The sequence below is a fragment of the Heteronotia binoei genome, chromosome 1 (assembly GCF_032191835.1).
Source record: "Heteronotia binoei isolate CCM8104 ecotype False Entrance Well chromosome 1, APGP_CSIRO_Hbin_v1, whole genome shotgun sequence".
Classification (NCBI taxonomy): domain Eukaryota; kingdom Metazoa; phylum Chordata; class Lepidosauria; order Squamata; family Gekkonidae; genus Heteronotia; species Heteronotia binoei.
The window spans coordinates 227,190,682-227,204,227 of record NC_083223.1 but is presented as its reverse complement, the minus strand read 5'-3'; the positions used below and the strand labels follow the sequence as shown (position 1 = coordinate 227,204,227).

General features: G+C 46.1%; 1 protein-coding gene across 3 annotated transcripts in view; it reads left to right on the top strand.

The window, feature by feature from the left end:
* The window catches only part of FBXO11 (F-box protein 11), a 170,676-nt gene that overhangs the window by 114,410 nt on the left and 42,720 nt on the right, over positions 1 to 13,546 (top strand). For all 3 annotated transcript variants that reach the window (XR_009555909.1, XM_060248910.1, XM_060248908.1), the window contains exons 8-9: positions 8,610 to 8,716; positions 8,809 to 8,920. Coding sequence is in view for 2 of the 3 variants with exons in the window: in XM_060248910.1 (XP_060104893.1) it covers positions 8,610 to 8,716; positions 8,809 to 8,920 (219 nt within the window). In the remaining variant the exon portion in view is untranslated. The remainder of the gene's footprint in view (positions 1 to 8,609; positions 8,717 to 8,808; positions 8,921 to 13,546) is intronic.

The following is a 13,546-nucleotide window of genomic DNA, read 5'->3' as shown; positions in this document are numbered from 1 at the left end:
TGGAGGTTGTTGCAGGACATGAAAGGATGAATGAATAATGTTTCCTCATCATTTATTTCCTTTCAAAAGTGGAGCATGGAGTCAAAAAAGGGGATTTTAATGAAGTATATTCACCTATGTTTGTGTGCTCTCTCTCAACATTTTGCTCAGCACTTTCCCTTAGCCTTAATTTAAGGAATGAAGACTGCTAGAGCAGTTTTGCTTATGGATATAGTTCCAACAGGGAACATTTTGTTTCTGTTAAAATTGCTTCTGAATCTGCACACAATAAATTTTACTTATAGAATCATAGAATCAACTTGTCTTATAGGCTCTTTTTATTCCCCTTCATTCTATGATAGGTTTATCCCTTGCTTTATGTAGCTTTCAAATCCATGCTATTGAAATCAAAAGAATATTTTTCAGTGTGACTTTGTTTTGTGGATTTGTGCTCCCCCTACTGCCTTTTCAGGTATTAGCATACAGGATTTCGTCAGTTTTCAGTCAAAAATGTATCCTACTATTTAGACTGAATTTTTCCCCTGCAGCATTAAGTAACGTCTTGTTTTGAGTAATTCTTCAATAGCTGTAGATTTTAAGATGTTTTTATTTGTAAAGATACCTATAGTAAAAAAGATTACTCATGCTTTACTAGAGAATTACCTCTTCATCATTACAAGCAGCAAAATGGTCAATTACAGGGGCTGAATGGAGATAGTCTGTTGCAGGGGTGGCCAGACTTGATTAAAATGTAAGAGCCACATACTAGCATTTAGCTCTGGTTTGACCAAGCCTCACAGATTTATCCAAAATGAAGTCTACTTCCCTTTAAATATGAAGATTCTTGGGGAGTCTCTTCTATATTCCTGGTATTCTCTTCTCCTGAGACCTGATTAGAGGGGATAGTGATGAACAACACCTTGATCAGACCAATCATTTGGTGAGGGGAGCATGACTCAGTGGTAGAGCATCTGCTTGGCAATTAAGAAGTCCCAAGTTCAATCTATAAGAACATAAGAGAAGCCATGTTGGATCAGGCCAATGGCCCATCCAGTCCAACACTCTGTGTCACACAGTGGCAACCCCCCCCCCCCCCAAACAAACAGGTGCCACCAGATGTTTGAAAGCCACAAGACATGAATGTCATATATTTGAGAGCTGCAAGACAGGGAGGGAGGAAAGAAGGAAGGAGGGCAAATAATTGGGAGGGGAGGGAGAGGTGGAAAGAAAGCAACTTCAGATTCATTCTCCAAGTCACCAGCTGGTTTGGCTTGCAGAAGTGATTTAAAGAGACACCTGCCTTCTCCAAGCCAGTTGATGGGGCAGTGGGGGCTTTGAGAATCATGCAATATGTGTGAAAGAGCTATGTGTGGTTCACAAGCTGCAGTTTGGCCACCCCTGGTCTGTTGTATTTCATATCTGTAGTATTTTATATCTGTAGTTCTGATGAAGTCCAGATTCTCAATCGATACTTTATTATCTGTATTATTTCGTATTTGCTTTAACACTGAAAGAATATTTCCTTTTACTAAACTGGTAACTGGTCACATGGATTTGGAATAAACTGAACTTGTCTGTCAATATTGTTATCTTTTTGCTTCCTATTACTGAAGTGGCAACATTTAAAAGATCTTCTTCGTGGTCTCTGTGCAGTCCCACACATGGGTCTTGCCGCAGGCAACGGATCCATACCTCGGAGCTCCAATAGCTCGCCTATAGCGCTTTTGGCGCGCTCTCCTCCCGCCCTGGGGAGCAAGCAGCGACTGCGCATGCCTGGAGCGGGGGGGGGGAGTGCCCATTCCACTCAGTTTCTTCCTTACCGCCGCCCGGACAACACCTTCCTCGTTGCGTTTCCTCCTTAGCTCCCTCGTCCTTCTCTCCTCTTCGATTGGTATCGTATTTCCTACTTATTTCTTCATATTTCTTCGCCTCTTTCTCTCTACTTTCGTCCCCTCCCCCAAAAAAATCCGTTTCTGCGCTTTCTTTCCCCCTCTATTCTTTCCCTCCCTCCCCTCCCTTGTCCGGAGCGTATGGAAGGGAAGGTTACCTTTAAGAAGTGCAGGCGCTGTGGGGCTAAGATCCCCACCACTGACGGCCACAGCTACTGCCTCTTTTGCCTTGGCGAAGCCCACCGGGTCGACTCTTGCCCCCACTGTGCTAATTTTGGGAAGCAAGCTCGTAAGAACCGTGCAGCAAGGCTCCAGAGTTTTTTGCTCGAACGGTCTTTGAGGGCGATGCCCACATCTGACTCGCCGCCTCCCCCACCTAGAGCGGGAGATTCGGCCACTTCGGACGCGCCTCTCTTGCATAAGCAGACGCACAAGTCCGGGAAAAAACTATCGAAGCACACCAACACCGACCATAAGTCTTCTAAGAAATAGCGTCATTCCGACTCCGCGGACTTGGCGCCAAAAAGACCTCGTCATTCCGAATCGGCTGATTCGACTTTGAGGAAGCCCTACGAGTCACATCCGACCTCGCACCCAACCTCTACGGGACCTCGGGTTTCGGCCTCGTTTCTCGCTCCTATGGATCCCAACACGACCTCGGCTGGCCAACTTCTACTGCCTCCGGAGCTGTCGGCTCCATCTGACATAATTACTGACATGCCGCAGTTGACTCCTCATGCATCTACGGCTGTAGAAATAATTCCGATCCGATCGCGTTCGCCTTCGGTCCGTAGCGTGGTCCCTTCTGAATTCCTCGAGCCCGACCCATCCACCGACACTACTCAAAAATATATGAAGTCTTCACTTCCTTTTGGGTCCTTCCGAGATGTCGCAGTTTCTCCCTTGTATAGGGAGTCAGCAACTCAGAGTTCTGCTCACCGAGTCCGCTCTCGCTCTCCAGCAGATCAGCGCCCGACGTGTCGGATTCGATCCCGCTCGCCGACACCTCTTCCTCCTCGAGCCCGCTCCCGCTCCCCGCGTAGGCGCCGCGACTCGGGCTCGTCAAATTACTATGAACATCACGGACATTATGCCCGCCCACGCTTTGACTATCCATCTCGTTCACACTACGACTACTCATCTTATTCGCGATCTCCCTCACCTAGGACTCGGCCTCACCATCGCCGGTCCCGCTCTCCTTCCTATGAAGGAACACACCGCTCCAGGTACCAGGAACTTGGTCGTGAGGTCCTTACCCCTTGGATCCGCTACGACGACTCTCCTCGAACCCGTGGTTTCGATCGACTCCGAGAGTTCTCTGCACTTCGAGACCCCGAATACTTTCCTCCTCAACACTCGGAACCGTCTCCGCTCCGAGAGCGTCCTCGACTTCGAGACTCGGATAAACCCTGTACCAACTCCGCCACGGCTTTGACGGCTCCCATCCTTATTTCTCCACCTCGACCATCTCGAGATACTCAAACCCCTAAGCCTCAGGCCTTGGCCTCGGAACCGATCGCACCGCCTCATTCACCAGCTAGAGAGGACTTCCACTCCGACAACGAATCCTCTGCATCTTCGGATTCGGAGGACCACCCTGCTTCTGTAGCCTCAGAATCCACACCTCAGCTGCGCCTTTCGCCATCAGATGCTTCTAAAGCATACTTGAATCTCATCACCGCTATGGCTGATGCTCTAAAAATAGCTTTACCTTCCGACTCCCCCAAGATTTCGGACATTGTACACGACCTAGTACAAGCTGACTTCCCACCAGGTTCACTTCTGCCGATGTTGCCTGTGCATCTGGAGGGCTTGCGTGAAGCATGGGACAAGCCCGCCTCTGTCCCACCTACTTCTAAACGCTTTGACTCTCTCTACAGAGTTCACGCCCCGGATGCTAAATTCCTGGCTTCACATCCAGCACCTAATTCTATCATAGTGCACTCCGCCACGAAGGCCAAGCCTTCAAGACACCCCACACCACCCGATCGCGAGGGTAGAAAGCTCGACACGCTGGCACGCAAGTTATTTAATTTGGCTTCTACTAATTCAAAACTCAATAACTATTTAGCCTATTTCTTTGCTTACGTTTTCAATCTGGCGAATCAATTTACGCCCCTCATCCCCTCCCTTCCTGAGACCTCTCAGAGAACGGCCTCCAATTTAGTTTCTGAATTGTCCAGAGTGTCCAAACAGCAGATTAACACCATACGACATGCTGTTTCTTGTTCTTCAAGGGTCTTTGCTTCCTCCGTTGCCTTGCGCCGCCACGCCTGGCTACGTTCTATGAACCTGCAGCCGGATATCAAGCAAAAGATAGAAGACCTCCCTTTAGATGGCTTAGGCCTCTTCCATGCAACCACAGACGAAGTGCTGACCTCAGTTGATGATGGCCGCAAGCGTGCCAAGCGCCTGGGGGTCTCCCAACCTAACTCCCAACAATTCACTCGGGCCAAAACCTGGAGGCCATCGTTTCCAAAACGCCAACGGTCACCGAAACAAAGTGACTACTGGAGGAAGAGGGGTGTGCAACAGAAATCTCAATTTCAACAGAGGCCGAAATCCCAACAGCCCAAGAAGGCCTCCCTCCCGTCTAAGCAGTCTCTTTGACTCTCTCCCACTCCCTCCTGCTTACCAAACTCGTCCCTCACCCTTCCTTCCGACTTGGAACTCGATCACAACCGACTCCTGGGTGCTAACCATCGTGCGTCTAGGTTATGCAATCGAGTTCATTTCACCACCTCACCACCACTATTTCATAGCTACCCCGCCCTCTCCTCACCTCCATCAGGAAATTCTGGACTTGCTCCAGAAAAATGCCATAGAACCCGTTCCTCCTCAACATCGAGGGACGGGCTTCTACTCAAGATACTTCCTGGTTCCCAAAAGGGATGGAGGCAAGCGTCCTATCCTAGATCTTCGGAAGCTGAACAAACACATCACTTACAGGAGATTCAGGATGATATCTCTACAAACCATCTTGCCTCTGATACCCAAGAATTCTTGGATGGCTTCTCTAGATCTCCAGGACGCTTACTTCCATGTGACAATCCGACCTCAGCATCGGAAGTATCTTCGATTTGCTATGGGCCAACATCATTTCCAGTACATATCCCTCCCCTTCGGACTCTCCACTGCACCCAGGGTGTTTACCAAGTGCATGGCGGTGGTAGCAGCTGCCCTCCGCATCCGGAACATACCGGTCTTCCCATACATCAACGACTGGCTCCTCATTGCACCAACTCTGCGACAACTAGAGATGAATCTCCACACGACTCTTTCTCTCCTGACTTCTCTGGGCTTGCGTGTGAACACCTCCAAATCACACCTCATTCCAACCCAGGACTTACAATTCATAGGGGCCCGTCTATGCACCTCTCTTCATCATGCCTTCCTTCCGGAGGACCGAGCGCTGACCATCATCTCTCTTGCCAAAGCTGTTCAGCGAGAGCCACTTCAGTCTGCCTTCATCATCCAACGTCTCCTGGGACTTATGGCAGCTACCACGTCAGTCCTTCGCTTTGCCAGGCTCCGGATGAGACAACTCCAGCTCTGGTTCGTACGTGCTTTCAACCCTCATGTGCAACCACAGAGCACCTTACTCACCGTTCCCCAGAGAGCACTTCTTTCTCTCACCTGGTGGACTGTACCCGACAACCTTCTTGCAGGCATGCCGTTTCTACCACCTCTTCCTACGGCTACCGTAACAACAGATGCCTCAAAGTGGGGATGGGGAGCCCACTTAGAGGGCAAGACTGTCAGGGGACTCTGGACTCCCTCGGAGAGGGTCATGCACATAAACTGTTTAGAACTTATCGCGGTGCACCGGGCCCTGCAATCATTCCTCCCACTCATCAGGGGTCGGCACGTTCAGATCTCCACAGACAATATGGCAACAGTCTTCTACATAAACAAACAAGGAGGCACCAGATCCCTCCGGCTGTGCCGTATTGCTATACTGCTCTGGGAATGGTGTGTCAAACACAACATTTATATGACTGCCGTTCACCTCCCAGGTGTGGAGAATATCCTGGCCGACTCTCTCAGCAGGGCTCGGATAGACGACCACGAATGGTCCATCAACCTGACATACCTTCGTCGCATCTTTCGGTGCTTCGGAACACCCAAGGTGGACGTCTTTGCCTCCAGGGACAATGCCAAATGTCCCCGATTCTATACCAGGAGAGGCAACGACGCCTTTCTACAAGTCTGGAGAGGCTCCCTTCACTACCTCTTTCCTCCAACACCCCTGCTAACACGGGTATTGATGAAGATCACGCGAGACGGCATGGACTGTATCCTTATTGCCCCATGGTGGCCACGGCAGCCGTGGTTCACGAGGCTACTACAGATGTCCGGCCACACTTACCGTCGCCTGCCTCCTATGGGCGATCTCTTATCCCAGGCCAACGGCCAGATACTACACCACAACCCTCAAGTTCTGGCCTTAACGGCTTGGAGAATCCGCCCTCCTTCCTCTCTACTGAAGTAGCTAACATCATCCTCAATGCTAGAAAGCCGTCCACTAGACTTTCCTACCAACGCAAATGGAAGCGCTTCTGTTCATTCGCGACCTCCAATCATCTGCGAGCAGAATCAGCGCCTCTCAATCTGGTCCTTGACTACCTACTGTCCCTACAGAGGTCAGGTCTCTGCTATTCCTCCCTTAAAGTTCACCTTTCTGCCATTTCTGCGTTTCATGACCCCGTCGACGGCAAGACGGTATTCTCTCACAGTCTTTCCAAATCTTTTCTCAAAGGTATGCTGCACCTTCACCCACCGGTCAAACCATTTGTTCCAGCTTGGAGCTTGTCCCTAGTTCTTTCCTGCTTAATGAAAAGTCCCTTTGAGCCCATGGCTACCATTGACCTCAACCTTCTATCTTGGAAGACAGCATTATTGGTTGCCCTTACCTCTGGGAAACGCGCAAGTGACCTATGTGCTTTCCGCCATGACTCCCCCTACACTATTTTTCATAAGGACAAGGTTGTTCTCCGACCAGACCCTGCATTCCTCCCTAAAGTCGTCTCCCAGTTCCATTTATCGACTTCGACTTCTCTACCGACGTTCTTCTCCAACCCTACTGACGCAGGACAAAGAGCCCTGCATTCCTTGGATGTCAGAAGGGCTTTATCTTTCTATCTTGCTCGTACACAACCTTTCCGTAAGGACCCTAATCTGTTTGTGGCCTACGGTAAACCTCACAAGGGACACAAAATTTCTATCCAGAGACTATCTAAATGGGTAGTTAGTGCTATCAGGTTGTGCTACGAACTGGCTAAACAGCCTATACCCGAAGGCCTTAAAGCCCACTCTACCAGAGCGGTCTCGACGTCTTCGGCTTTTCTACAGGGCGTCTCCCTAGAGGACATCTGTGCTGCTGCATCATGGTCCTCTCCGTCCACGTTCGTCTCCCATTACGCCTTGGACGTTCGTGCGAGACGAGATGCCTCCTTCGGGCAAGCGGTCCTCAGATCCATCTTCCATTGAAGCCATGGGTGAGTGCATCCGCTTACATCTAAAATCTGTTTAGTGTGATGTAATTTATTGTGTGACTAATTCTTTTCTCTCACCAGCACCCTCCTCCAGGACATTCTTCTGGCTAGTCACCCATGTGTGGGACTGCACAGAGACCACGAAGAAGATAAACAGGTTGCTTACCTGTAACTGATGATCTTCGAGTGGTCATCTGTGCAGTCACACACGCCCACCCAGCCTTCCCCGCTGCTGGTCTCCTGAGATTGTTGCTTAGCCTTGTCTGATGTCTGTACCAGTGGTGGCTGGAAGAAACTGAGTGGAATGGGCGCTCCCCCCCCCCCCCCCGCTCCAGGCATGCGCAGTCGCTGCCTGCTCCCCAGGGCGGGAGGAGAGCGCGCCAAAAGCGCTATAGGCGAGCTATTGGAGCTCCGAGGTATGGATCCGTTGCCTGTGGCAAGACCCATGTGTGTGACTGCACAGATGACCACTCGAAGATCATCAGTTACAGGTAAGCAACCTGTTTTTTAAATGGCTTTATTCCACTTGAGTTGCCCTTTTGGGGCACCAAGGTGTATCAAGCTTATTGTTGAACAACCTGATTTCAGTTTTTTAAAAAGAACAATAGGATTGTGGGAATTGGAATTCATTCTTCACTGCATCATTTTCACTTATTTGAGCAAACCCTTCTGAAGGTACCCCCCTACAAATGATTAATAGTGATAGTTGCATATATGCATGCTTTCTCTGTTGTGGCCTCCACCTTGTGAAATGGCTTGCCTGAGGAATTCAGGAAGCCTCATTCTGCAAAATACATAGAACAGAATTGTTCAGGAAGGAATTTTTATAAAAGGGACTGAACTATAATCTATGCCATTGCGTATATGGTATGTATTGTCCTGCTCATACTACATTGTAATACCATTTTCTGTATTGTTTGGCACAGGGCTTTTTTTGTAGAAAAAGCCCAACAGGAACTCATTTGCGTATTAGGCCACACCCCCTGATGCAGAGTCAGCCGGAACTGTGTTCCTGTGCATTCCTGCTAAAAAAACCCCCTTGGTTTGACATATGTTATATGTTTGCAACATGGCTAAATTTCGTAATGCTAGTCCTATTGCATTGCTTATTAGATCTCTCTTGCTATTTGATTGCCTTGAGTTGTACCATATAATCCACCTTGAATCTCAATGAATAGGTGGAATAATAATAATAATAATAATAATAATAATAATAATAATAATAATAATCTTTTAAAATTTACAGCTCCTGGGAAGGTAGCAGATAAAGTCATTATAGAAAACACAAGAGATTCAACCTTTGTCTTCATGGAGGGGTCTGAGGATGCTTATGTTGGCTATATGACAATCAGGGTAAGAACTGTGACATCAGGCATTTAGTAATTTCAACATAAACTGAAAGAAAGGCTCATGAAAAAGCATTAATATTGCTTTCTTTTTTCCAGTTTAACCCTGACGATAAATCTGCACAGCATCACAATGCCCACCATTGCTTAGAGATTACAGTCAACTGCAGCCCAATAATAGATCATTGTATTATTCGAAGTACTTGTACAGGTTAGTAAATTCTGTTAAAGCTGTTATAAAATAGTCCACTGCAATATGTTGATATTATTCTGAGAAACACAAAGCTCAGCTTCTTACAATATAAATCGAATAAAGTAAAGTAAGTATATGTTCTGTTAGAAAACTGTGAATTTCAGATGTTTGTTTAGTGGTATCACAGTGATAAAAACAAATTCTTTATAAATACAAGAATGCCAGCTAATGAAAATTATTTGTTTGTATGAACCGTATTTGATGCAATCAGCTTCTTAGTCATTCCTGATTAAATTATAGCTAGATGCTTATTGTTGTAGGATCTGCCCTATATCTGTTGGCTATGCAGTTTTTTCACTTGCCTCTGTTCATCATCTTGGTACCTGTTTAGTCCTGCATGGCTACTGTGCATACACAGGCCTGCATGAAGATCTTTTTAAAGTCAAAATGTCTAGATCAAAACGCTCTGCTCCCCTCCCCCCTCACTGTTTCCCACCTTGTTCAGTGTGATATAAAAGTGCCTCTTTTGCCTTGGTGAAGAGCAGTATACAAGAAATCACAATGTATAAGTTAATAAATAGCTGCTTTCATTATGTTGTGTATGAAATACATCATATACAGGCATGAAATGTGTACTGGAAACACAACAGTACCAATGTTAGACACATACAGGACAGCAATAATATTTCATAATTGTATCAATCCAGCACTAAATGCTTCCAGAAATGCAGAAGTTGCAGAACACAGTATGAACGCAGAGTGCTCTTGCAAATAAATCTTATATGCTTATAGCACCACAAAAGTTGTAGAACAAGCTTGAAGACTAATTGCTCTTGAAAATAAATTTTCTTGCATATAAATCTAAACTGATTCCTAGGTGTTTATCCCATTTTCAACACTTCAATCTTCACCAGAACTATCTCTCCATATTCCCCATGGGGAACTGTCCTAAAGGAGAACCTCTCATGGAAAAACGTCCTTAAGAAGAATGTAAGTGAAGGCATCATTCCAATATTTTGAGAAGATCAAATTTTCCATCAAGTATTATGGTCAGCCTTCTTCTCTCCTTCATTGAGAGAATCTGCATTCAAACTGTGCTCTGCAATTGGTGCATTTTTGGAAGCATTTAGCACTGGACTGATAAAATTATGGAAGATTATTGTTGTGCTGTATGTCTCTAATACTGATATAATGGTGTTTCTAGTAGACATTTCATGCCCCTGTATATGACGTATTTCATACACAACATAATCAAAGCAGCTATTTATTAACTTGTACATGGTGATTTATTGTAATTATATACACTGTGTACTTTTATCATAGTATATTGGTGAAGAGCAGAATGTATTATGCTGTTCCATTTATCACCAATTCACCCCAAAGGCAAGGCATGACAGCTTCCTGCCTAATAGTGGCACTTTGAAAAAAGCTGTTTTCTGGTGCTATTTGAGGAGAAGAACAAGTAGTTCACTGCCTTTGACTTCTGGTAGAAGAATCCAAGCATCCTCAGTTCCAAAACCAGCCACTCTGAACCTAATCAAAACCACAGTGGAGGCTACAGGTTCAATTTCTGTGTGACGAGAGCACATCTCCTTGGAACCATCATTAAGGAAGGCTTAACAAAAACACTTGGAGAAGTCGCCAAAGTCAAAGTTGTTGTCCACCTCTTCCCACCCACATCATAAGAAACTTGTGCTTCATAAAACATTTTTGGAACTGGCCAAAGTATTAGTATCTATTCTGAGAACACTTTCACTTTCTCATTGCTCGCTGCCGTCATGCCATTCCTTCTCAGAAGGTGAAGTTCAGGACTTGGAGCTTCCTATCCTAGTTTTCAGCCTCCCTCATCTCACCATTTGGATCAGTTTCCCCAGTTGATTTCAACAGATTTATTGTTGTTGTTGTTGTTACTATCCATAGTTTGGGGGGGGGAATACAACAGGCTCTGGAAAGAGGCTCTGGGTGAGTGCCCCCCCTTGCTGTCTGCCCACCCACCCAAGGCAGCTGTTTTCTATAGGGGAACTGATCTGATTTCACTTTTCCATCTCCTCCCTGCAGCCTCTACTTAGGAAAAGTACAGTCTTTCTCCACAATATGGACCAAAGCAGCTTATAATTCTCCTCTCCCTCTTCTGATCTGTAGGACAACCCTGTGCGGTAGGTTAGGCTGAAAGTCTGTGATTGGTTTGAAATCACAGTGTGGATCAAAGCAGGAGGGCAGCAACCTCAGCAAGGTATAATGACACAGAGTCCACCCTTCAAAGCAACCATTTTCGCCAGGGGAGCTGATCTCTGCCATCTGGAGAGCAGTTGTAATTCTGAATGATCTCCAGCACTCACTTGGAGTGTGGCAACAATGGTTCCCCCTGGAGGAAGTAGCTGGTTTGGAGGGTGGAGTCTATGACATTGTATCTGTCTGAGATCCCGCACCTCTTCCAACCCAACCCTCTTCATACTCCATCCCTTAAATCTCCAGGAATTTCTCAACCTGGAGTTGGCAACTCCTTCTCAACAGCAGTAACAATGTTCAGGAGAGCAGTTGTAATTATAAGTGATTTCCAGCCCTCACCTGGAGAGTTACAACAGTGGTTCCCTAGGAGGAAGTGGCTGTTTGACTGCTGCTGAACAATAAAAGATAGCCAGGCCTAGGGTAGCCAACCTCCAGATAGAGCCTGAAGATCCTGGTATCACGACTGAACTCCAGACAACAGATCTCTTTCCCCCTGGAGAAAAGAACTGCTTTGGAGGGTGGACTCTTGCATTATATTCAGCTGAAGCCTCTCACCTCCTCAAACTCCACCACAAAATCTCCATTTTTATATATATATATATATATATATATATATATATATATATATATATATATATATAAATTATTATTATCATTTATATTTTGAATCACCCAATTTGGGCGATGTGCATCAGGCTAAAACATTTACTAGATAAAACAATAGATGTTATAAAAACGGTTGCTGAGTACTATTCCTTATCAAAGTATCTAAATTACAGACTGCCAGCCACTACGCAGGCAGGGGGAAGGGGAAGCAGACATGAGGAGCAATGGAAGTTGCCAGCCAGGATGGAAACCATCGCTGTTCTCAACCAAAAGGATTTGTATTTTATGTCATCCCAGTTGCTATTCCACTTCCTGTGTGATTCTTATGACCAAGGCTGGGACCCATGCATTCCCCTTGGTTCTGACCAAGTGGAAGCAGACACCTTCTGTACAGATGACTATGATCATAAGAGCAGCCATGTTGGATCAGGCCAATGGCCCATCCAATCCAACACTCTGTGTCACACAGTGGCCAAAAAATCAGGTGTCATCAGGAGATCCACCCATAAGATCCAGGAAGAGAGCCATACACTAGGGGACTTGGATTGTGATTATGACCATCCCATTTATGAAGACAAAGAACATAAGAGAAGCCATGTTGGATCAGGCCAATGGGCCATCCAGTCCAACACTCTGTGTCACACAGTGGCCAATTATATATATACATATATACACACACACACACACACTCTGGCTAATAGCCACTGATGGACCTCTGCTCCATATTTTTATCTAACCCCCTCTTGAAGCTGGCTATGCTTGTAGCCACCACCACCTCCTGTGACAGTGAATTCCACATGTTAATCACCCTTTGGGTGAAGAAGTACTTCCTTTTATCCGTTTTAACCCGACTGCTCAGCAATTTCATTGAATGCCCACGAGTTCTTGTATTGTGAGAAAGGGAGAAAAGTACTTCTTTCTCTACTTTCTCCATCCCATGCATAATCTTGTAAACCTCTATCATGTCACCCCGCAGTCGACATTTCTCCAAGCGAAAGAGCCCCAAGCGTTTTAACCTTTCTTCATAGGGAAAGTGTTCCAACCCTTTCATCATTCTAGTTGCCCTTTTCTGCACTTTTTCCAATGCTATAATATCCTTTTTGAGGTGCAGTGACCAGAATTGCACACAGTACTCCAAATGAGACCGCACCATCGATTTATTCAGGGGCCATATACAGAGAGTCGTATTACACTTTGGAACCCCTCTCCCCAGGACTTAGCAGCAGAATCATTCATGTACTTCCCCAGCAAAGACCCTTCTTATATTCAATGAACAACTCATTCAAATGGTGAGGTCCCTTGGAAATGATGTTTTATGTGCCCCTGCAAGGGAAATGCATCCAGCATTTAGACTAATACACCCTGAAAATATGGGTCCCGTCACATTCACAGTTATGGAATGTCTACTTGAAGTCACTACTAGCCCTTGGCTCCATTTGGCATTAATGGTGCTTCCTGTTAGAAGTATTAAAATCAGTACAGAACAAGGATGCTCTTTGCTCTTCTGCCTTATGGCTAGCTCACTAGTCATATATTATATCCAAGGGAAAAACAAGCGCTCAACGTTCAGCCCTCAATTGATAGAGACGGCAAAAAACTAAATAGAATAGGCAGAAAAATCTACACTTCCTCTGCCTGTGACTTCAGAATTGTCAATTACCAATGTATCGGCCTGCTATCAAACCTTCCTTTGGGATAGTATTACACCCTACCTGGGGCTGGCAAAATTGTTAACCCTAGAAGCATCAAAGCTGACCAGACAACAGATTTCTGCAGCCAGGCACTCAGTGAACTGCTAAGCCCACAGCC